At 42.1% G+C, this 24,779-nt stretch overlaps 1 protein-coding gene across 1 annotated transcript in view; it reads right to left on the reverse strand.

The window, feature by feature from the left end:
* Nucleotides 1-24,779, reverse strand: part of LOC141107531 (uncharacterized) — a 204,297-nt gene that overhangs the window by 125,557 nt on the left and 53,961 nt on the right. Inside the window, exons 7-8 of the mRNA XM_073598330.1 lie at nt 8,119-8,241; nt 4,824-4,922 (exon numbers count right to left, since the gene is read on the reverse strand). Of these exons, the coding sequence (XP_073454431.1) occupies nt 4,824-4,922; nt 8,119-8,241 (222 nt within the window). The remainder of the gene's footprint in view (nt 1-4,823; nt 4,923-8,118; nt 8,242-24,779) is intronic.

A 24,779-nucleotide genomic window follows, 5' to 3' on the forward strand; every position in this document is an offset into this window, starting at 1 on the left:
ATTTAGGTTTTAGACCATTTCTTTTAATTTATTTTTTCACATCAAGATTGAGGTAGCGCTACATATCTTATTACACTTTTTACTGTTGTCTTATTTTTTAATTCAAAAAGTGTATTTTTTCCAAAAAAAGTGCGCTTGTAAGACCGCTGCACAAATACGGTGTGACAGAAAGTATTGCAACGACCGCCATTTTATTCTCTAGGGTGTTAGAAGTAATTTTCTAGCAAAAAAAAAACTGTTTTTAACAACATATCTCAGAAAGAGGCTTAAGTGATTAATTATTCAACATCTCCTCTTTCCTGCTATCTGTCCCACATGACAATTGGGCCTTATTCAAATGGAGCATATGCATCCATGCCCAGTTTAATGGCCGTGTACCGCGCGGGGATACTTGGTATTCTGTGCATCCCTGTGCAGGCAGTCCAGTCAAAGTCAATTGGGGCACAGCAGCTGCATGGACAGTTGAATGTCAAAATTTGACATGCAGATAGGAAGGGATGCATAGATCAAAACAAACGGTGTCTACATTCGGATCTGTGCACCCACTTCTATAGGTGAAGCTCTCTGGTTGATGCAGATGCAGCAAAAAGTGGCACAGCATACAGGACCTGTGTCAGCGCCTGTCTGAATGAGACCTTAGGGGAATTTATCAAAACTAGAGCAGACAGAATCTGGAGCAGCTGTGAATAGCAACATAGTTTTCATTTTCAATGGTGAACAAGCTGAAGATAGAAGCCGATTGGTTGCCATGCACAACTGTTCCAGATTCTGACTGCATCAGTTTTGATAAATCCCCTCACTGTTTTAAATTTCTTACTCCTGACTACTGCATTCCAGTGGCGGCCCGTCCATATGGGACTCTGCCCCCCCTAATTAATGCGTTCGGCCCCTACTCTACATGCAAGACGCATGGATTCCAATGTTTTTTTTTTTTTCGAAGCACATGATTAGAGCCGGAGGCTTCAAAAAGGTTGGGCCAGGGGCGCTGGCGACAGACTCAAGAAGAGGAGGATCCAGGCTGCTCTGTGCAAAATCATTACACAGAGCAGTTAAGTATAACATGTTTCTTATTTAAAAAAAAAAAAAAAAAAACTTTAATACTTTAAAGTGTTACTAAACCCATTAATAGTAAAATAGTTCATCTGCCCCACCCCCCACAGTGCCCACAGCTTACAAATCTTCCACTGTATACCTATTTGGCTGATCTATATATACCATGGTCACGTGATAAACTAAGGTTTGCCCGGGTGCTGAGTGTTCAGGTAGAAGGAGATTTCCACTACAGCCTATGTCCTCATGCTGTTATGGGAGGCGGGTCATCCATCAATCAAGATGTGACATTACATCCACTGAGTTCTTTTTTAGTTAGTGAGCAAGGAGGAGGAGACTGGGCTGTCATTTAGGATCTGTATACAATACACGCCCAAATGTGTGATGTCAATATCATGTGACCTGAACTGCTCAACTCAACAAGGAAATGCTCTCTCCAGCAATAGAGACCAAATTGAGCATGTGCAGGGGGACCACTCTGACTGTGTCTTATCTGGCCTTGCCCAGAGTGACTCTGCAGGAGGAGAAGGATCTGTGCATACAGGATCAAAGAGCCTTTTTACACAATGCAGAGGATTAACCCCTTACGTTCCACAGTGAGTATAACAAGCATTCTATTCTGCACATACAGACAGATTTTACTGTTGTGGGTTTAGTAACACTTTAAGGTTAGCTGTGTGCAGTAAAGGATTTGCAGTAGGATAGTTTAATTTAATTAAATTGAGTGTACTGGGGTTTGTACTGTCTGTTACATACTCGCTTGTGGCACAGTCATTAAAGCATATGGTCATTTAAGCCCATCCCACTGCTAATGCAATCTGACCACACACACTGTTTTGGTGCTGCGCCGCTATATTGCCACATACCATTTTTTGGGGTGGGGGTGCAAAAAAAATGACCAGCCCCGGGTGCCAGATGTGCTAGCTCAGCCACTGGTAGCGTGGATACTTTATATACATTAATTTACCTTTTATCTGTAGGCCCAATTTGAATAAGGATCTAATATTTCCTTGCTCAAATTTGTTGAATATTTTTATATTCAAGAAGAACACTAAACCCACAGGATATAATAGATGTCTATGGCTCAGAGCAGCTAACCCGCAGGAAGGCCTCAGGTGTACTGTGCTACACCTGCGGATCAGTGTGAAATCAGCCCAATAGTTATTAACCCTTTTATATTGCCAATATGTCCATTGCAAAATCTGTATGTGCTGTTTAATACACTGACCTTATTTTCCTAATCCGGCTTCTGTTGGCATTGCTCTCCAGGCTGCTAGTAAGGTCCCAGGTGAAGTGCACTTGGTATCACTCCACCTGGGACAGGAGCCGGCGCCGCAGAACAAGCATCAGCTTATGCAGCTTCTGCTTTCTCCACAGCCGCCTGCTTTCTCTGCTTCTGGCACCAGCCTGATACACTCTGATGCTCTAGGATGGTGGATTGGCAAACCCAGATCACAATCAACAGGTTGCTGACACTGGGCATGCACTTCCCTGGTTTGAGGTCGCGGGCCACATCAGAGGGCTTTGGGTTGAGCACTTAGAGTGTCATGAGAAAAGTATGGGGGTTGTTATTGCTGGGTCTTTTTTAAAGATGGTAGTTACCTAGCTGTGCCTAGCTCAAGTATCTTTGAATCACAGAAACCAGTTCAAAGCATGCTGTAAATGAGTGTCAAAAAGATGTCTTAATTCTTTTTATTGCTGCCTGTGTCTCTTTTGGCCAGATTTCCTCCTCAATTTCTTTCAGGACAGGAAGTGATAAAAAATCTCTAAAATATATGAAAACTAATATCTAGTAGCCTGGAAAAAAAGTTCAGAAGTTCTGACAATGTTTTATCGCTATCTTTGAATTCATGAACTAATGACAACTGAAGCCCTATTTTTGGGTGTCACGTGGAATGGGATAACAAAGATTTTTTTTTTTCCCATGGAAAAGGAAAGATCTCACCAATGGGGTCACAGACAGCAGTTACAAAAACTGACTTAAAGCAGTACTTTACCCATAACAACGTGATCAAAAACAATGTTCTCTAGCAATGAGCATGCATTCCACATTAATAATTATTCTACCTTTCTATTGTGAAAAAAAAAAAAAAAAATTATTCTACCAAAATTAGTGTGTGCTATAAATTGCCTCCAGCATTACTACTGTATCTTCTTGTCGATGGCTGCCATTTTGCTGAAGCCCAAAGCCCCTGATCAGCAGTAAATCTTTAGGCAGATCAGCTTCTACATTTTTGGCACAATGCCAAAAAACAGAGAGCAACTGAGTATGTGCAGAGCAGGGTAAGACATTTGTAATGTTTTAAATAGCTATATCTGCAAAATGGGCCAGCATGACGCAACCTATCAGGACTTAACACGTTTGTTAACCCAGAAAATAAAAATAAAGATCCTGTTTTTTTAAAGCCTGTTTTACAGCATAGTGCATGTGCTGTGTAATTTGGACCCCTGTATCGCCTGTAATACCTGGCTGATCCTGACAGTTTCTACCTTCCCCTCTCTGTGCTGACTCCCTTGTATCAGGGCTGCAGAGATCTGACACCGAAGTGAGTGCATGCCTCTGTCATACGCTGCTATCTGTATGTCTCCTCTGTCCTCCCCCCTCCCCTCCCTGTCATCTTTCACTATCGCTGATCTGCTCCTCTCCCCACTGCTTCAAAACTATCTGACCTTTATATCATCCCCTGTGTCAGATAAAAAGCTGCATCCTAGTGCCTGTGCTTTATTTAAAAAAAAAATGATTTCTATGTGTTTTAACAGTGTATTCCAGCGATCACATGACACCTGGCTCTCTGCTCCTTTCCTCCCCTCCTCCCTGGCTCTCTCTGCTCCTCTCCTCCCCTCCTCCCTGGCTGACGTCAGCAGGGGAATCCTGGCCCCGCCCACTAGAGATAACACATAGAGAGAGCTGAGAGGCTGGAGTCCTCTTATCACTGGGAAATGCTGTGGATACAGGTAGAAATCATTTTTTTTTTTTATAAAGCACAGGCACTAGGATGCATCTTTTTATGTAACTGAGGGGATGATATAAAGATGAGATAGTTGCTTAACAACCAATTTAAGACCGTAAGACTGGCCATACACGGTTGCAGGAAAGAAATTTGCACGATTCCCTCATCAACACAGATGGCGCTGACAGGGGAATCAGCAATTGTCTTCTCCCGGCGGGAGATATCAGCAAACTATACAGAGTGTCACATGGTACAAAGCCACAACTAAACCCAGAATATCAGGGGATCTGCAGACAACAGGGCAACATGGTACAGAGATATATTCTACTGTGTGCTGGGATTGATCATTCCATTCAGTTCTAGTGGAAAGAAAGTTGGAGTTCAACTAAGTGACCGTTCCAATTCAATTTGCAACCACCTTTTTTGTTAAACTGATAAAAAAACAAAAATGTAGTTTCCATGAGACCAGCTGTTTCCTCACTGCTTACAGAAGACTTTATATAAAGACTGTTTAGAAGTTTGCAAAGGGGGTAGGATTTAAATCTTATATAAGATCAGGGGGTTTCTTTTAGCACTTTACAACTTCTTTTTAAATATATGTGTGTGCATATATGTATGTATGTGTGTGTATGTATGTATATGTATGTGTATAATATATATATATATATATATATATATATATATATATATATATATATATATATATATATACACACACATATACTGAAATCTTTTGAGAAATACTCAATAGCTGCTGCTAGAGTAGGTTGAGGAATTAGGAGCTGAGATCTATAGCCAATTCCAAAACTATATAATTTTTACCTGATTTGCAATAAGACCATCCGCTGAGGTTCAAATTCCGGCGGTCCACGTGTATTGCATGGTTTAATTTGGGTGGTCCAGGATCAAGAATACCATCTTCTGCAAGAAAGTTACAACATTATGTATTTTGTTTTTAAATGTAAGATTAGATACTGAAATATGTTTAGCAATGATCTACAAGGTTCTAGGGGGGCGATGTTGATTTTTAAAAGTCACTGCTAAGTGGGCGGGACTGCCTTTAATATAATCACAGATTTGCCTTTAATATAATCACAAAAGCTGAAGTCCCTTTAGTGTGCTGGACCCTTTAAAAACATCTCACCAAAGACTACAAGGGATGGCTGTGTACTGTAGATATCCTTAACCATACCTCCCAACGTTCTGAGATGTGAAAGAGAGACACCTGTTAGCTCATTAAATGTAAGCAAAGAGCACATCAATGCCGTGCACCAATTCTAACCATGAAGAATAAATGTACACTAAACTATTGGTGAAATCTACAAGCATTTTTTCCTTTGTATTAAAATCGAATTTAAGGTAAAAAGTTTTTCTTCATTTTGGACAGAGCAAGGGAGGGTTATAACATTGTCAGTTTTTATTTTGCCATCTGTGTCCCATGGCGGAGATTTCCCTTCACTTCCTGTTCCATAGCTAAACATCCCTGCAAATTAAGAGAGTCACCAGAACTAGTGTCTCCATTGGCAGATTTCCCCCTCTATTACTTTTCTGGGGACATCCCAAAATTTGGTATTTTCTTTTACTTTCACTTTCAAATGATAATGGTAAACAGGACAAATAGAGAGGGTAAATCTCCTTAATGGGGGCATAGACAGCATTAAAAACTGACAGGGGTTTTAAACCCTCTCCACTCTATCCAAAAAAAAAAAAGTTTTGCCTTTAGTTGTACTTTTACTTGCTGCCCCTGAACTTCCTATCTTTGAGATTCAAGAGACATGGCCCCTGAAGTATCTTCTGCATGTGAAACAATGCTGGGTATGTTGGATGCATGGTCACCTGCTGAGCTCTGTGGTTGTATCAGCCAGTCTGCAGAACAAAGTTGTGATATAGATACCAGGGGAATAAAACTTCAGGGTTTAGGAGGCATCCAACATACCCTGAATATATTCAGCTACTGTAGATTTTGAAGTGTTTTAAGATAGGAGGCTTTGGCAGAGGTAAGTATAATATCTCTTCTCTTGAAGGGGCATTTTTTGTTGAAGTATAACTAAAGGCAAAACTTTTTTCTTCACTTTATATAGAGCAGGGGGGGGGGGGTGTTATAACATTATCAGTTTTTATTTCGCCATCTGTATCCCATTGCGGAGATTTCACTTCCTGTCCCATAGCAAACATCCCTGCAAATTAAGGGAGTTCCTTGGGAACCACCAGGTCAACAGAACCAGTGTACCCCATTGGCAGATTTCCCCTCTATTACTTTTCTGGGGAAAACCCAAAACTTGGGTTTTCTTTTACTTTCACTTTTAATATTAATGGTAAACAGGACAAATAGAGAGGCCAAATCTCTCTAACGGGGGCGCAGACAGCAAAAAAACTGACAGGTATTCTAATCCATCTCTATTCTACCCAAAACTAAAAACAACATGGTTGCCCTAAGTTACAGTTTAACTTTTCAAAATAACAAATTCAGTAATTGAATTCAGTATTGAGATTGGATGAAAAGTATAGTGTAGTATAACTAAGTTTTTTCATTCCCTTCCCCTAGGTCACACTTGTCTCCATCCCTTACTCAACTCCTAGCACTGCCCCCTTGTAGTGAACACAGAACCAAATATTATTTTGAGGGGGATATAAAACTATATTGTATGGAATTTTTCAAAAGGGAAGTATGGGAATTAAAGGAAATAAACTTCCACACTCACTTAGGTGGATGCAGCATCTGTACAATTCGGCATTTGTTCCCTGCCGGCTCTAATACCGAGAACTGAGTGATCAAAGACTGCTGATCACTCAGTTTTCGGTCTTCATTGAACTGAGAATGGTGACTTTTAGTCAATGTCTCTCGCTCAGCCCCTCCAGCACTCACTGGAGTGCCTGGCTGTGGAGGGGGCAGGAGCATCTGGTAGTCCACCAAACCAACACCTGCAAACATTGTAGCCAGTTGGCTGGGATAACAGATTGGTGCAATTGAGCGGTGTCAATTTTATTTAGTTTTTGGTCTACTAAAAAAAAAAAAAACTACAGGAATTATTGGTTGTATACTCTGCCACCATTCAAGCTCTCACCACTTTGCCACCCCCACCCCACCCAGGGCACCACCCCTTACAACTCTCTCGCTCTTACCACTTGACCCTGGTCCTCTTTCTCACCAGTTCACTGCACAGCTTCTGCTCCACACACATTTTCCCCACTTCCTCACATGACTTCAAATTGGGAAAGCCTACCTTTTAAGAAGTTGCTGACCGCCCTTTTGTAACTTTACTGCTACAGGGTGGCTGCTCTGTGCAGAATCACATATATACGTTTTTCTGTTCTTTTGGGTAGCGGGCATGCGCTGCTTCTGCTGTGATTAGTCACAGCAGAAGCTGATAAGCGGGTGTCGGAAAATGGATGAACGCTGACACCCACTGATCGGCAAGGAAAAACACTGGTTAGGCACACATTTAACCCTTTGATCATCCTAGATTTTTCGATGTCCCAGCCAGTGTCTTTAGTACAGTGACAGTGCATATGTTTAGCACCGCTCACTATATTAGTGTCATTGGTCCCGAAAAGTGTCAGTTATTGTCAGATTGGCCTCCACAATATTGCAGTCCCAATATAAGTCGCTGATCGTTGCCATTACTAGTATAAACAAAAATTCCAGTATACAGTATATACACACACACTATAGTTTTTAGACACTATAACGTTTGTGCAAATCAATATACGCTTATTGGAATTTTTTTTACCAAAAATATGTAGCAGAATACATATTGGCCTAAATTTATGAAGAAATTTGAATTTTTTAAATGTTTTTTTTTGTATATGTTTTATTGCAGAAAGTAAAAAACATTGTTTTATGTTCAAAATTGTTTTTTTTTTGTTTATAGCAAAAAAAAAACAAAAAACAGTGGTGATCAAATACCACCCAACAAAAGCTCTATTTGTGGGAAAAAAAATTACATCAATTATATTTGGGTACATTGTTGCATGACTGCGCAATTAACAATTAAAATAACGCAGTGCTGTATCGCAAAAAATGGCCTGGTCATGATGGAGGGTACATTTTCTGGTTAATAATCACATGGTTTATATCAATGTTAATCCTTCAAAAGTGGTGATTTATTATACTCACTTGGTTTTGGGTCTTTTGGCTGCTCAGTGCGTAAAAAAAACTTCTGAGGCCCAACAAGCTGACAGAAATCTTCAGGGCTCAGTGTATAATCTGCATGATGGTTCAAGAAACAAGGATTGAGAGCTGAGGAAAGGAAAAACAACTAGTAAGATAACATCTTCTAAATGAATGATGATCACATATTTAACATAACAACCAACATCTTCACACTCTTTTTTTGGATGAATGAAGCATACAGTGCCTTGAAAAAGTATTCATACCTTTTGAAATTTGGGTGAAGCGTAAGTGAAGGTTAACATTTTTACTGGATTCTGGGTTTATTTATATTTTGTCATTCAAAAGTTTTTTATTTTAGAAACATTCATTAAATATCAACAAATACAGAATATCTGATAAAAGTATTAGATTATAATACTGAAGTACAAATGATGCAAGTAAAAATGTTACACTATGTTTACAACCAATGGGAATTAATTCAATTTATAATAGACTTCAGTTTTCATAGTGTTAGTAAAAAACGATGAATACTCCATGTAGTAGTGCGATATTAGATAATCCTGAGTGTAAACGTTGTTTACAAATGAAGTTAGAAATCTCAAACTGGAGAAGACAAGAATATATCAGTTTAGAGATTTGAATCTAACTAAACCTTGACCATAACTTCAATTATGTGTTGATAACAAATACTGTATTGTAAAAAAAGACTGAGTTGAAAAAGATAGTAGTTCTTGAAGGAACAAGGGGAAAGAAAATGATAAGAGGAAATAAGGGCAAATGGTAAGGGAAGACGACAGAACTCCGAAGGCAAATTTTATGTATACATTTTGTTGTCGATAATCCATGAAAGAGTATCAATCACATGACGAGAGTACTTGATCATCAAAATTGTCTGGCATGTAATATTTAATCCATGGTTTCCATATGTTGTCAAACTTCTATAGTAAAGTTCTAAACTTCTTCATATGATTTTTATCTAAAGCATCAATTTTAGCATGTATAAAAGATTGATTCATTCTAAGTTTGGTTTCTGCAATGTTCACAACAGGTGTTTTCCATGCATTAGCTATTGTCTGCTTTGCAGCTATCAGGAACGTGAGGAATAGCTTAAATTGTTTCTGAGTAAGAGAAACTGGTTTTAAAACTGAGAAGAGCTGACATTGGGTCTGGTAAAACAGAACAGTCAAATAATTTTGAGGTTATCGGAAAGACATTTTCCCAAAATGTGTGCACGATTGGACACTTCCACCAAATGTGCATGTATGTACCTTGTTCCGGACAGCCGCAAAAACAGAGGCCTGAGTTGTCTATTGCAAATATGGCTATTCTGACAGGAACCAAATACCATTGTGTAAGTACTTTATATGATGTCTCAACTGCCAATATGTTTGTAGATGATTTAGTATTAGACCAAATCTTGGAATCAATCTTACAATCAAGGTCTTTTTCCCACTTAGCAACATATGTAGGTAAAATTGCATTTGATTTAGTGATCAATTGGAAATAAATTATTGGGATGCAACCTTTAGCATGTGGTTCTTATTGGCAAATTCTTTCAAACTGAGAAATGGTGTGTTATCACTAGATTTGAGGAGAGGAGCATAAAAATGTTTCATTTGAAGATATCTGAATATTTCAAGTTGGGGGAGCCCAAAGGTCTTGCATAGTTCTGGGAAAGGTCATACTGAGGTTGTTGAATTTATATCATATAGACAAGTAAGGCCAGCCTTAGACCAGGCTTTAAAAGTCCTGGGAGATATCCAAGCTGGATAAAAGGCTGGATTTTTGTGAACAGAAAGAAACGGGTTATGTGAAGATTGTAGACCATGTGAGATTTTATGTCTGTCCTAAATAGATAAGGAATGCCTAGAAATTGGATTCTTTAAAGCTTTACGATCTGCAGGTTGTAACCATAATATATTATTTATAGGAAGAGGATCGCAGTCTATTGCTTCCAAGAATACCCACAAAGGAATCTCTGTAGTTGAATGATATTTCGATTAATGTGCCATTTGAGCTGCTTTAAAGTAAGTTGAAAAAAATCTGGAAATCCCAGACCACCCATTGATTTAGGGAGAACTAAGGTTTTCCTAGGTAGCCGGGGTTTTATTTTCCCCCAAGTGAATTGTATTATTACCCTTTGTTGAATCAATCTAAGAAAATAAGTGGGAATATGGATTGGAAGTGTTCTAAATAAATATAAAAATTTGGGAAGTATGGTCATTTTTATAATGTTGATTCTTCCAAACCAAGAGATCAGTATGGATGACCAGTTGGATAACAAACTTGTAATATTTTTCAATAAAGCTGGGTAATTAGCCGCAAATAAATCTGAGGGAATGGCAGTGAGTTGAATACCCAAATATGGAAGGCTACGATCTACCCATTTAAAGGGTAATGAATTTTGTATAGTTTGTTTTTCCGTTTCGTTGAGTGAGATGTTTAGTGCCAGAGATTTTTGGGCTTTAACTTTAAGGCCCGAGATAAGTGAAAATTCATGTAGTACAACCATAAGGTTTGGGGCAGAAACTTTTGGCAAGGACAAAAATAGGAGAATGTCATCTGCGAATAAGCATATTTTGTGTTGATATCCGCCTAATTCAATACCCGTGATTGTAGGTTCCATCCTTATTCTTTGCGCTAGAGGTTCGATGAGTAGTACAAATAATAATGGAGAGAGTGGACATCCTTGGTGCGTCCCTCTCTGTATATTAAAACTCATCCGATTTGTACCCTGCATATTTAATGTAAGCTTTGGGTTCATGATACAATGCAGAAATCCATTGCAAAAAAGTGGGCCAAAGCCCCATTTATCAAGGGTGAAGTGCATATAAGACATTGATACTGTGTCAAATGCTTTCTTAATGTCTAGAGAAAAAACAGGTGGGAATACAACGTATTTTAGCGGCATGTGACAAAAGGGTTGTGTAACGACACCCCAAGTATGAAAGGTGTTAAAGTCGTTTAAGACATTCCATTTCCAAACACAAAGGCAGCTACCTAACACTCCGATCAGCCGAACAAGAAACCCATACGAATAACTCTCCCCTCAAATGCGAGACAAGGCTCTGTCTTGAGGGTCAAAACGGGAATCAACTCATTTATTTTCACACATGGACACAACAGATAAAATAACTCAGACTCTTTCTCCCCACCCTTGGAAAACTGGGCGGGCCAAACTGTCCAATGACAATGGACACACAGGTCAGGTGTGTCCAACGTCTCATCAGTACACAGACTTATGAGCAAGGAGAGCTGCTGGAGGAATCCCCCCTCCCTCCATAGAAATACACATCCTGTGATCCAAGTCAGACAAACACAATAGAACATTGGAATACAGCCCCACCCCAAACTAGCACAACAAACAGTACACAACAGCATGAGACAACACACAATATATATACACAACATTGTGAAACAGTCACTATTTATAATATGGCACATACGGGGTTCCCAGAGTTTTGTGTTTTGGGGGGACAGGGACTTGAATCCAAAGTAACATTAGTTCAGGGTCCCCAGGCATACACCTCACAAAGAGTATTGTTCCCTTAAAATCCAGGGCCCATAGTGGAAAGGCAAGAGGCCTGCATTCAGTCCTCTCCAAAAGCATCTGTCCCGGGTAGGTCTGTCACAGGTTGCAAGTCTGATATTATCGCTAGCTTGTCGAATAGGGATGAAACCAACTTGATCGCGATGTAAAAGGTTACCTATAATCCTGTTTAATCTATCGGCTAGAATTTTGGCCAATTTTTACGTAAAAAATTTAATAAAGAGATAGCGCGTTAATTTGACCAAACTGAGTAATTTGTATGTGGTTTGGGGAGCATGCAAATAATTGCAGTCAAAGTTTCCCTCCTAAAAGAATGACCTTTAAGGAGGGAATTGAAAGTACCGTATTTATCGGCGTATAACACGCACCGGCGTATAACACGCACCCCAATTTAGGAGGGAATTTTAAGGAAAAAAAAACTTTTAGGAGGGAAGTTGAAGGGAAAAAAACTTACATTTAAATGCCCATCATTGCAGCCTTCTCAGTGCAGCCTTGCCCCAGTGCAGCCTTGTCAGTGCAGCCTTGTCAGTGCAGCCATGTCAGTGCAGCCTTCCCCAGTGCAACCTTGTCAGTGCAGCCATGTCAGTGCAGCCATGTCAGTGCAGCCTTCTCAGTGCAGCCTTGCCCCAGTGCAGCCTTGCCCCAGTGCAGCCTTGCCCCAGTGCAGCCTTGCCCCAGTGCAGCCTTCGATCCCCTGTCCCTGCTTGCTGGGCTTCAAAATCGCGGACCGCGATTTGAAAATGGCGCCGCCGGCGCCGAAATACACAGAGCCGGTCCTCGGCTCTTTCCGGCAGCTCTCGTTTACTTTCGGTTTCACTCGTAGCCCCGAGCGGAGCTATCCGAACCTACTCGGATAGCTCCGCTCGGGGCTACGAGTGAAACCGAAAGTAAACGAGAGCCGCCGGAAAGAGCCGAAGACCGGCTCTGTGTATTTCGGCGCCGGCGGCGCCATTTTCAAATCGCGGTCGGCGATTTTGTTATTTTGACAGGTCGGGATCGCAGGGGATCGGCGTATAACACGCACCTGCGACTTTCCCCTGATTTTAAGGGGAAAAAAGTGCGTGTTATACGCCGATAAATACGGTATTTGTCAAAACCGGCTATAAGATATCTGCAAATGTTTTATAGTAAAGAGCAGAAAATCCATTGTGACCAGGCCTTTCATTTAGTTTCAAATTATTAATCACTTCAGATATCACCTCAACAGACACAGATTCCTTCATCATTTCCAGTTGTGTTTTTGATAATGCAGGGAGAGAGATGTGAGAGAAAAAATAATTTGCCTTAGATGGATCCAACTCGGATGAGTATAAATTTTTTAACTGTGTTTTAAATTTTTGTAAGATTTTCAATGGATTGTTAGAGTATACATCTCTGGATAGTTTAAGATGGATAGGTTTAGTTGGATTGTGGCAAGATTTTAGTGCCCGGGCTAAAAGCGTATTTGGTTTATTTGCGCTCAAGTTATGTTGTGATCTTTTAATGGTTTTGTCTGCAGACTCGGTGAGGAATAAATCAAATTCCAATTTGGCTTTATCTAGTTTTACTCTGGATGAAGGAGAAGGGTTATGTTGAAATGTCATATAACATGTATTAAAATTTGTTTCTAAAGTGCGACAAAGGACTTTTCATTCTCTATTGAATATATTAGCTTGTCATAAACATATGCCACAGAGAACAGGTTTGTGTGTTTCCCATAAAGTGGTTGGGGAGATTTCTGGTGTAGAATTATGTTTTAGATAATCCTTAAGTGCAAGTTCAATATTATTTTTATGTACTTGATTTTTTGAGCAGAAAATCTCTAAATAGCCACGTTGGATCACGTGCTTTCGGAATTATGGAAACTATAGTATTGTAGATTGCACTATGGTCAGACCAAGGAATGGGAACAATTTTTGAAGTTAAGATTTCCGGAACTATACCCGTGGACAAAAATATATGATCTATTGTCAGGAAAAGCCCTCTTGCAAATATCCCAGCAGACTGAAGTTTAAAGGAATGCCTGTGCATAGAAGCGCCATCCGGCGCTCGCGTGCGCACAATAGCGCCAATAGCGCGCACGGGCGTATGCGCATGCGCAATAGCGGCGAGCGCGCCCCCTGTGACAGCACTTGGCGCTAAAGAGGATATTTAAAGGGGACTGTTCCACTGCTGCCTTGCTGTCCGGTCTACAGCGTTCCTGAAGACCCCTAGTGCCCTGTTACTTTGCATTTGCTACCTGATACCTGTTGAACTGTTCCTGACTACTGTTTGCTGCCTGCCCTGATCCCGGCTTCTGGACTTTGACTACTCTGTTTTCTGCCTGCCCTGATCTCAGCTTTTGGACTTTGACTACTCTCCTGGATTTACCTTCTGTACCTGATCTGCCCGCCTGTGTTTGACCCGGCTTGCCTGTACCCTGCTGTCTACATCCTGCTGCTGGACTACAAGACACCTCCCTGCTGTCCACATCCTGCTGCTGGACTACAAGACACCTCCCTGCTGTCTACATCCTGCTGCCGGACTACAGGACACCTCCCAGCTGACTACCTGATTCAGCTCTCTGCTCCAGCCTTCCAGTCAGGCACTTGTGCCCCTTCGCACTCTCGAGCCCCTGTCATCACTACCAGGGGTTCCCGAGTCGGAGGTATATGAGAGGCCGTTCCCTGCATTCCGGGCTCTACCTACCAGGTACGTGACAGTACCGGACAGCCATGTCCGAGCCCACGCAGGGGACGTCGCCCATGGAGGACTTATGCCGTCATCTAGCTGGACTTACGCAAGCTGTCAAAGACTTACAAGACGGTTATAAACAACTAGAGGAGCGTGTCCAAGTTCTCTCTAACCCAGCTCCGGGTCCACCTGCTGCTCCCTCTGTGGTCATGCTGCCGCCTGAACCCAAAGTACCTACACCAGAAAGGTTTTCCGGGGACCACAGCAAGTTTAGAGAATTCCGTAATGCCTGTGAACTCTTCTTTGCTCTTCTTCTTCTTTGAACTCTTTGACCACTTGGGAAGCTTCTTCCAAGCCATGGCGCTCTTATATGAAGATCCGTAACAGGCAGCCACCGCAGAAGCAGCACTGTTCTCACTTCAGCAGGGCCGTAGGGCGGCGGAGGACTATGCATCTGAATTCTGTCGTTGGAGTTCCGACACAAACTGGAACGACGCCGCCCTACACTACCAGTTTCGCATGGGACTTTCTGAACCATTAAAAGATGAATTAGCCCGGGTAGGCATTCCTGCCACACTTGAAGACCTTATCAACCTGTCAATTCAAATTGATAGACGTTAAGAGAACGCAGGGCTGAACGCGCAACTGGTCCCTCTCGCCCAGTGTGGATGTTACCACATGTACATAACCCTCCTGCACACTCCTCTACCGATACCTCTGAACCGATGCAACTCGGCCTGATCCGTCCTTCTCTCACCCCTGAAGAAAGACAGCGCCGGCGGGCTAACAACCTCTGCCTGTATTGCGGGGAATCTGGACATTACGTGAAGACTTGTCCGGCAAAGACCTGTAAGCATACTACTCTCTCTTCAACTTCCTTATCTGCTGTGTTTAACAATGCCACTCACCTGGCTGTTCCATCTCTCCGCAGCTTCCAGGAGGGAACATCCGGGCAACCGCTATAATTGATTCCGAAGCCTGTAGCGGATTTATGGACTTATCCTTTGCTCACAAGTTCCAGATCCCTCTACGACCCAGAGCACAGGGACTGTCTGTACACCTGGCCGACGGATCGGCTATTAAATCTGGGCCCGTAACACAGGAGACAGTTCCTCTAGACACCATCATTTCCGGCAACCACCGGGAATTACTCCGCCTTGACATCATTGAGTCACCCCTGTTTCCCATCATACTGGGTATACCCTGGCTCAAAGCTCACAACCCACAGATTGACTGGTCTACTGGAAACATCAGCTTTTCCTCTCCTTACTGCCGTCAACATTGTCTACAAGGATTTACTACCATTCCATCTCCCTTGCTTTGTCTTAAAACCGATGCTGAAAACTGCCAAACCGTTCCAGAAGCGTACCATGACTTCCTGGATGTGATCAGTCGGAAAGGGGCAGAAACACTTCCCCCACCCTGCTGTCTACATCCTGCTGCCAGACTACAGGACACCTCCCAGCTGACTACCTGATTCAGCTCTCTGCTCCAGCCTTCCAGTCAGGCACTTGTGCCCCTTCGCACTCTCGAGCCCCTGTCATCACTACCAGGGGTTCCCGAGTCAGAGGTATACGAGAGGCCATTCCCTGCATTCCGGGCTCTACCTACCAGGTACGTGACAGTCTATCCTTGAGAATGAGCGATGAGGGTACGAGTAATGTGTGTATTGTCTCTTGGTAGGATTTTAAAGGAATGCCTGTGCATAGAAGCGCCATCCGGCGCTCGCGTGCGCACAATAGCGCCAATAGCGCGCACGGGCGTATGCGCATGCGCAATAGCGGCGAGCGCGCCCCCTGTGACAGCACTTGGCGCTAAAGAGGATATTTAAAGGGGACTGTTCCACTGCTGCCTTGCTGTCCGGTCTACAGCGTTCCTGAAGACCCCTAGTGCCCTGTTACTTTGCATTTGCTACCTGATACCTGTTGAACTGTTCCTGACTACTGTTTGCTGCCTGCCCTGATCCCGGCTTCTGGACTTTGACTACTCTGTTTTCTGCCTGCCCTGATCTCAGCTTTTGGACTTTGACTACTCTCCTGGATTTACCTTCTGTACCTGATCTGCCCGCTTGTGTTTGACCCGGCTTGCCTGTACCCTGCTGTCTACATCCTGCTGCTGGACTACAAGACACCTCCCTGCTGTCCACATCCTGCTGCTGGACTACAAGACACCTCCCTGCTGTCTACATCCTGCTGCCGGACTACAGGACACCTCCCAGCTGACTACCTGATTCAGCTCTCTGCTCCAGCCTTCCAGTCAGGCACTTGTGCCCCTTCGCACTCTCGAGCCCCTGTCATCACTACCAGGGGTTTCCGAGTCGGAGGTATACGAGAGGCCGTTCCCTGCATTCCGGGCTCTACCTACCAGGTACGTGACAGTCTATCCTTGAGAATGAGCGATGAGGGTACGAGTAATGTGTGTATTGTCTCTTGGTAGGATTCAACTCACACCAGGAATCTACTAAATTATGTTTTGCGATAAGTTTTGAGAAAGATTGTTTGACCTTTTGGGTTTGTGAAATTGGTGATTTATCCAGAAAGGGAAAGATAGTCTGATTAGAATCTCCGCATAAAATTACAGTACCTACAGTGGGGACGGAAAGTATTCAGACCCCCTTAAATTTTTCACTCTTTGTTATATTGCAGCCATTTGCTAAAATCATTTAAGTTTATTTTTTTCCTCATGTACACACAGCACCCCATATTGACAGAAAAACACAGAATTGTTGACATTTTTGCAGATTTATTAAAAAAGACAAACTGAAATATCACATGGTCCTAGGTATTCAGACCCTTTGCTGTGACACTCATATTTAACTCAGGTGCTGTCCATTTCTTCTGATCATCCTTGAGATGGTTCTACACTTTCATTTGAGTCCAGCTGTGTTTGATTATACTGATTGGACTTGACTGGGAAAGCCACACATCTGTCTATATAAGACCTTACAGCTCACAGTGCATGTCAGAGCAAATGAGAATCATGAGGTCAAAGGAACTGCCTGAAGAGTTCAGAGACAGAATTGTGGCAAGGCACAGATCTGGCCAAGGTTACAAAAAAAATCTGCTGCACTTAAGGTTCCTAAGAGCAGAGTGGCCTCCATAATCCTTAAATGGAAGACGTTTGGGACAACCAGAACCCTTACTAGAGCTGGCTGTTTGGCCAAACTGAGCTATCAGGGGAGAAGAGCCTTAGTGAGGGAGGTAAAGAAGAACCCAAAGATCACTGTGGCTGAGCTCCAGAGATCCAGTCAGGAGATGGGAGAAAGTTGTAGAAAGTCAACCATCACTGCAGCCCTCCACCTGTCGGGGCTTTGTGGCAGAGTGACCCGATGGAAGCCTCTCCTCAGTGCAAGACACATGAAAGCCCGCATGGAGTTTGCTAAAAATCACCTGAAGGACTCCAAGATGGTGAGAAATAAGATTCTTTGGTCTGATGAGACCAAGATAGAACTTTTTGGCCCTAATTCTAAGCAGTATGTGTGGAGAAAACTAGGCACTGTTCATCACCTGTCCAATACAGTCCCAACAGTGAAGCATGGTGGTGGCAGCATCATGCTGTGGGGGTGTTTTTCAGCTGCAGGGACAGGACAACTGGTTGCAATCGAGGGAAAGATGAATGTGGCCAAGTGCAGGGATATCCTGGATGAAAACCTTCTCCAGAGTGCTCAGGACCTCAGACTGGGCCGAAGGTTTAGCTACCAACAAGACAATGACCCTAAGCACACAGCTAAAATAACAAAGGAGTGGCTTCACAACAACTCCGTGACTGTTCTTGAATGGCCCAGCCAGAGCCCTGACTTAACCCAATTGAGCATCTCTGGAGAGACCTAAAAATGTCTGTCCACCAACGTTTACCATCCAACCTGACAGAACTGGAAAGGATCTGCAAGGAGGAATGGCAGAGGATCCCCAAATCCAGGTGTGAAAAACTTGTTGCATCTTTCCCAAAAAGACTCATGGCTGTATTAGATCAAAAGGGTGCTTCTACTAAATACTGAGCAAAGGGTCTGAATACTTAGGACCATGTGATATTTCAGATTTTCTTTTTTAATAAATCTGCAAAAATGTCAACAATTCTGTGTTTTTCTGTCAATATGGGGTGCTGTGTGTACATTAATGAGAAAAAAAAATGAATTTAAATGATTTTAGCAAATGGCTGCAATATAACAAAGAGTGAAAAATTTAAGGGGGTCTGAATACTTTCCGTCCCCACTGTATTTTATGGTAGTCTATTGTTTGTAATAGATGGGAGAGAAAAGAATTAGGTTGCTTGTTGGGGGCATAATATGAGACAATGGTGATAGTGGTATCCAGTAAATGCCCTTTAAGAATCAGATATTGGCCTTCTGGATATTTAATCTCTTTTATTAGTGAAAATAGGGTGCTACGGTGGAATGCTATAAGCACACCACGTTGTTTCGTGGAAGCTGAGGCCATAAATACTTGTGGGTAAGTTCTACTAAAGAATTTGGGGGTGGATTGTGTAGTAAAATGAGTTTCTTGGAGACATACAATATGTGCTTTTTTGGATGTAAAGGTACGAAAGGCTTTAGTGCGTTTTTACGGAATGTTAAATCCCTGAACATTTAGGGATAGTATATTCAGTGGAGCCATGGTATTAAAGGATCTTTAGTTATGGTTATGCTTAAACAAGGACTATGTAAGAAAGTATTTACCTTCGGAATATAAGGGAAAAAGAAAAAAAAGCTCAGAAAGAAAATGCGTCTGTGAATATCATGAAGATATAGCAAAACATATATAAATTCATAACATATCCGTTGAGGGGAGAAAAAAAATCTCCCTCCAAGGATACATGAGCCACAGTCAGCTGCCCACTGAATCACTGAGCAGCTGAGGGTAGCAAGAGGTGGGCGCAAGGAACATCCCTGCAGAACATGGAGAGCCAACCATATAAATTGTATTCTTACAATCAATAGGCAAAATTAAAATCAAAAAGAATGCCCAAGTCTATAGTGACGGTTTGGGGATTTGTAAAATACAAACAATGGCTGGGAGTAAAAAAATTTAGATATAAAGGACAATTCGTTTTTATATCCTCTAAATCTAAAGATAATAAAGTGTATAATAAAACTAAACTTAACAGTTAATTGGTTGAAAAATGATGATTAATAATGATATCAATGTTAATAAGTACTCTAGGTTTCAAAGAATAACAGGCTGGAACCGTTTATAAGAGAAAGTTAAGGAAAAGTCAAAATAGCATAAATAGGTATGCAACTATAGAGATAGAATTACAGGGAATTGTTAGAAGACTGTAACTGGACCATTTTGTTCAATCAGTCTCACAGAAAAGGGGTGGTATTGGTGCAAGATTCTTTTCAATCCATAGAGTCAGCCGGATCCGGGACAGGGGATTGTATGTGACTTCTTTTATGCGGGCTATGGTTTTCATTATTCCTGGATGCAGAAGAGGAATTACCAGAAGATGAGGACGATCTTTGACGTGTGTCGGCAGAGTCTCTGGTTGTATTTATCAATCCTAGATTCTGCAGGTCTTTAGCGGTACGGAACGTGTATTTGTAGCTTTGATATGTGAAATGCACAGAGAAAGGAAAACCCCATTGATATATTATGGCATTGCGTTGCAATATTTGAAGAAGTGGCTTCAACGCTCGTCTTTTATTGATGGTTAGTTTGAGAGATCTGCGAATAGTTGGTAATTGTGCCCTTGGAAATGTAAAGAATCTTCATTTCTTGCTGCATTTAGCAGCTGTTCCTTGGTACGGTAGAAATGTAATTTTGCGATAATATCGCGAGGCAGATCATCTGATTTTTTTTTTAGGTGTTAGGGCTCTATGAACCCTGTCCATCTCGAAGCGTTCTACTGGTATAGCTGGTTGTAATTCTTGAAAAAGAGCTAACATAGTAGCCTGTAAGTCAGTCACGGATTCTGGAATTCCTCTAATGCATAAATTAGAGCGTGCCGCCCGATTTTGAATGTCTTTCAATCTGGATTGTAGGATTATATTTTCCTCTTTAAGACTATCAATTTCTGATGAGAAATTTGATGTATAATTTTCCATATCGCCTACTCTAATTTCAAGTGCAGACATACGCTGGCCCAATTCCCTAATCTCCCTAGTGAGACTTGTAGTGGTACGGTCTGCGGTAGTCTTTAATGATTTGTGAAACAGTTGCTCTATTTGTTTCAGTGTTACAGGAGGTGACTTTCCTTATGTGAAATAACTTCAAAGTTCTCCATTTCTACCACATTTTTCCCTGAGAGGGAATTAGACTGACTGTAAGCCTTTAATGAAATACCGTCACTGAGTGATGTAACAGAGAGGGTCGGCTGCAGCTTGTCCTCCCTGCATATCACCTCAGAGGAGGACGGCTTCAGCGCTATGCTGTTGTCTCTGTGAGGTGGCACCTGTTTGTCGGTTTTCGGCTTCATACGTGCCTGAAAATCCCCCGAAATGTCTCTATATTAAGGTAGGGTGCTGTGAGCACTGTGTGGTACTATACAGATGTGGGTAGGTGTATTACCTCCGCAGTTATTAGGCTTGTTCATCCCGCGGGATACAGAGCTCTAACCTCCTATATTGTCGCTAGTCTGAATCATCTGCAATTACTTCCATATGTGTGGAGTCCTTCCAGTTGCTGGCCCCATGAGAGGGTTTAGCCCTTGATTTTGTCCCCCTGTTGGGGGGTTTATCCTTCCCCTTGCTGGTGTGCATCCAGGTAATCACAGGAACTCCCCTTTATAGATATTTATGAATTTGCATTGTGATTGTTATGAATATGTCATAATATTATGTATTTTTACATAAATTTAAAAAAAATCTATATATTCCGCTACTAAGCTTCTGATGGAGTGGATTAACATAGCTCCCAACTGTCCCAGATTTTGAGGGACTGTCCCTGATTTCCTCCTCATTTGTCCCTCATTTTGGTCTGATCTATGTAGTTGTATATAAAATGCACTATTTATCTTTCAAAAAGTGTTTCCCAGTGCTAAACCTTTCATTCAATTTCTAAATTGCTGCATTTATATATTTTAAAAACCAATAAGGAATAGTAGTGGCAAAAAAGCACTTGTGGGTTTAACTAATCATTTTTTTCCTATAATTCTCCTTTTTAAGGGGGTGTGTCCTATGCCTACATAGTTTTGCTAATAGGTGTCCCTCGTTCCCATCTCAAAAAGTTGGGAGGTATGGATTCATTCCAGGAAACGCGCCAAGTTTGCAAATAGAAATTACCAAATATGTTAGTTTGAGTACGCATAATGTTGGCTTATAAGCATATGTACCCTAAACTGGGATCATTTAGAGAAAAAAAAAGGTAAATTCCTCATGTAAAATTAGAATTTTTACTCAGTTTAAAATAGTTTTTAATGATCAACTGTATAAATGTAGAAAAAAATTCATAATTTTAACAATTAATGAATGATTGTGTTGCTCCTTTAAAGTCATTGCCATGCCTAGTTGTCTTCTAGTTCTATGTAAAGCGTTGCATGACCATGCAATTGTCAGTTAACCCCTTCACGCCCACACTATAGCTGAAAAGACGGCTACAGCGCGGGCCTAAATTGCTGGGAGTGCGTCCATGTACGTCCTCCTGTGCATGAGCTGCCTGCGCACCCCCTGCAGGATGCGCACAGCGTGCTCTGTGATCAGTGAGTCAATGATTGGCCCCTTACCATGTGATCAGCTGTCAGCCAATGACAGCTGATCACGTGATGTAAAGAGAGCCAGTAATCGGGAGGAAAAAAAAACCCTGATCACCGGCTTCTGTCAGAGGGACATCGGTCCCAAACACGGAGTGCCATCGCCTCATCTGTGCCCACCAGTGTCACCTATCAGTGCAAATCAGTGCCCACCAGTTCCACCTATCAGAGCCCACTAGTGCTGCCAAACAGTGCCCATCAGTGCCTTATCAGTGCTGCCTATCAGTGCCCATCATTGTCACCCATCAGTGCCACCTATCAGTCCGCTTCAGTGCCACCCATCAGTGCTACCTTATCAGTACCTATCAGTGCCTATCAGTGCCCATCAATGCAGCCTATCAGTGCCCATTAGTGCAGCCTATCAGTGCCCATTAGTGCAGCCTCATCAGCGCACATCAATGAAGAAGAAAAATTACCTGTTTGCAAAATTTCATATCACAAACTATGAAAACTGTTTTTTTTTTCAAAATGTTTTTTTTTTGTTTGTTTAGCAAAAAATAAAAACCCCAGTAGTGATTAAATACCACCAAAAGATAGCTCTATTTGTGTGAAAAAAATGATAACAATTTAATTGGGTACAGTGTAGCATGACCGTGCAATTGTCATTCAAACTGCGACAGCGCTGAAAGCTGAATATTGGCCTGGGCAGGAAGGGGATTTAAGTGCCCAGTAGGCAAGTGGTTAAAGTAATGCAATGTGCAATATATAGCAAAACAATGGCCTGTTCATGAAGGGGAGTAAATCTTCCAGTGGTCAAGTGGTTAATGATCACATGCAAAAAGAGAAAGGCTGGTGATATGAAAGTCAGCCAAAACATAATTTTATTAGTGAATGTGAACTGCAGTCAAAAGGAAAGCCAACACGTTTCAGCCATCAGGCCTTAATCATGGCTGTTGGCCAAAATGCGTTGGCTTTCCTTTTGACTGCTATTCACATACAATAAAAAAATTATGTATTAGTGGACTTTCATAGCACCAGCCTTTCTCCTTTTTTGCATGGACTATATGGAGGTTTACAGAGACTTCATAGGCTGAGTGCTGTGTTCTTGAGGCTCACCAGGCATTGCACAGGAGGTAGGAACTCAGATGCACCTGTTCCAGTACCAAGCAACTGGTAATTTAACATAAAAACATATTCACACTCTTTTCTGGATGGGTGAAGCATAAGAGAAGGCAAACATTTTTACTGGATTCTGGATTTACTTATATCTTGATTGCAGATTTCCATTTATATATAACCTCTTATAATGTCGCTAGTCTGAATCATTTGCAATTACTTCCATATGTGTGGGGTCCTTTCAGGTGCTGGCCTCATGAGGGGGTTTACCCCTTGATTATGTCTCCCCATTGGGGTTTTGGTTTATCCTTCCCCTTGTTGGTGTGTTTCCAGGTAATCATAGATAGCGTCCAAACGGTTCTTTTATTGAAGCATGATCACAGAACCGGTAGTGCAACGTTTTGGAGTCACTCAGGACCCCTTTGTCAGGCATGTGACATCACATGCCCGACGAAGGGGTCCTGCGTGACTCCGAAACGTTGCACTACCTTCTCTGTGATGCGATTATGCTACAATAAAAGAATCGTTTGGACGCTACCTGTTCATCCGTGGTGTGGTGGCAAATATCCTCATTGTGGCTTTCTGATCCAGTTTCCAGCTGGTGGTTGCTACAGCACCCAAATCTTCTAGAAATGTATCCAGGAACGTGTGCGATGGGAATATGGAGTATTACAGGTAGTCACAGGAACTCACTTTTATGGATGCATACATATTTGCATTGTGATTGTTATGAATATGTCATAATATTATGTATTTTTACATCTAGAAAACATCTATTTATTCCGCTACTAAGCTTCTGATGAAGTGGATTAATTGCAGGAAACATGCCAAATTTGTGGAAAGAAATAACCAAATATGTTAGTTTGAGTACGCATAATGTTGAGTACGCATATAATAAATGGGATCATTTCGAGAAAAAAGGTCCGTTCCTCATGTAAAATTAATATTTTTACTCGATTCAAAACTCTTTTTAATGATCTGCTTTGTAAATGTACAATAAACTTGGTAATTTTAACTATTTGTGTTGTGCGTTTAAAGTCCCGCAGTGCCTAGTTGTCTTCTAGTTCTATGTACAACATTGCATGACTAAGGAATTATCAATTAAAGTAATGCAGTTCCATATAGAAATAAATGGCCTGTTCATGAAGAGGGGTAGATCTTCCAGAGGTCAAGTGGTTAATAAGCACATGGCTTATATCAATGGGGAGCACAGTGGTGTAGAGCTTAGCACTTTCACCTCGCAACAAAATGGTTGTTGGTTGGAATTCCGACCACAGCACCAGGGCTGGACTGGCCTACCGGGAAATTTCCCGGTAGGCCGCCTGCCCTGGGGCTGCTTTGAGCTGTAGCTGCAGCGCTCCGCTCCCTCTCTCTCTTTCCTCTTGTGTATAACGGAGCTGGGACTGTGTTTGGCGGCCGCGCTGTTACAAGGTCCCGCCCCCCTAGGCTCGTGTGATAGTAGATTGAAGGTTCCACCTATCACATGAGCCGGTCTAGGGGGGCGGGACCTTGTAACAGTGCGGCCGCCGAACACAGACCCAGCTCCGTGATACAACGCGGGCGATATCCGCTGTCTCTGTGAGTGGGTCTTAAAATGGTGAGCCTGCAATGGTGAGAAAAGTGAGGCTGAATTCACGGGCACAGGCTGCAATGGTGGGCACAGTGTGGCTGAATTCACGGGCACAGGCTGAATGCATGGGCACAGTGAGGCTGCAATGGT

This window comes from Aquarana catesbeiana, linkage group LG09 (assembly GCF_042186555.1).
Source record: "Aquarana catesbeiana isolate 2022-GZ linkage group LG09, ASM4218655v1, whole genome shotgun sequence".
NCBI classification, from domain to species: domain Eukaryota; kingdom Metazoa; phylum Chordata; class Amphibia; order Anura; family Ranidae; genus Aquarana; species Aquarana catesbeiana.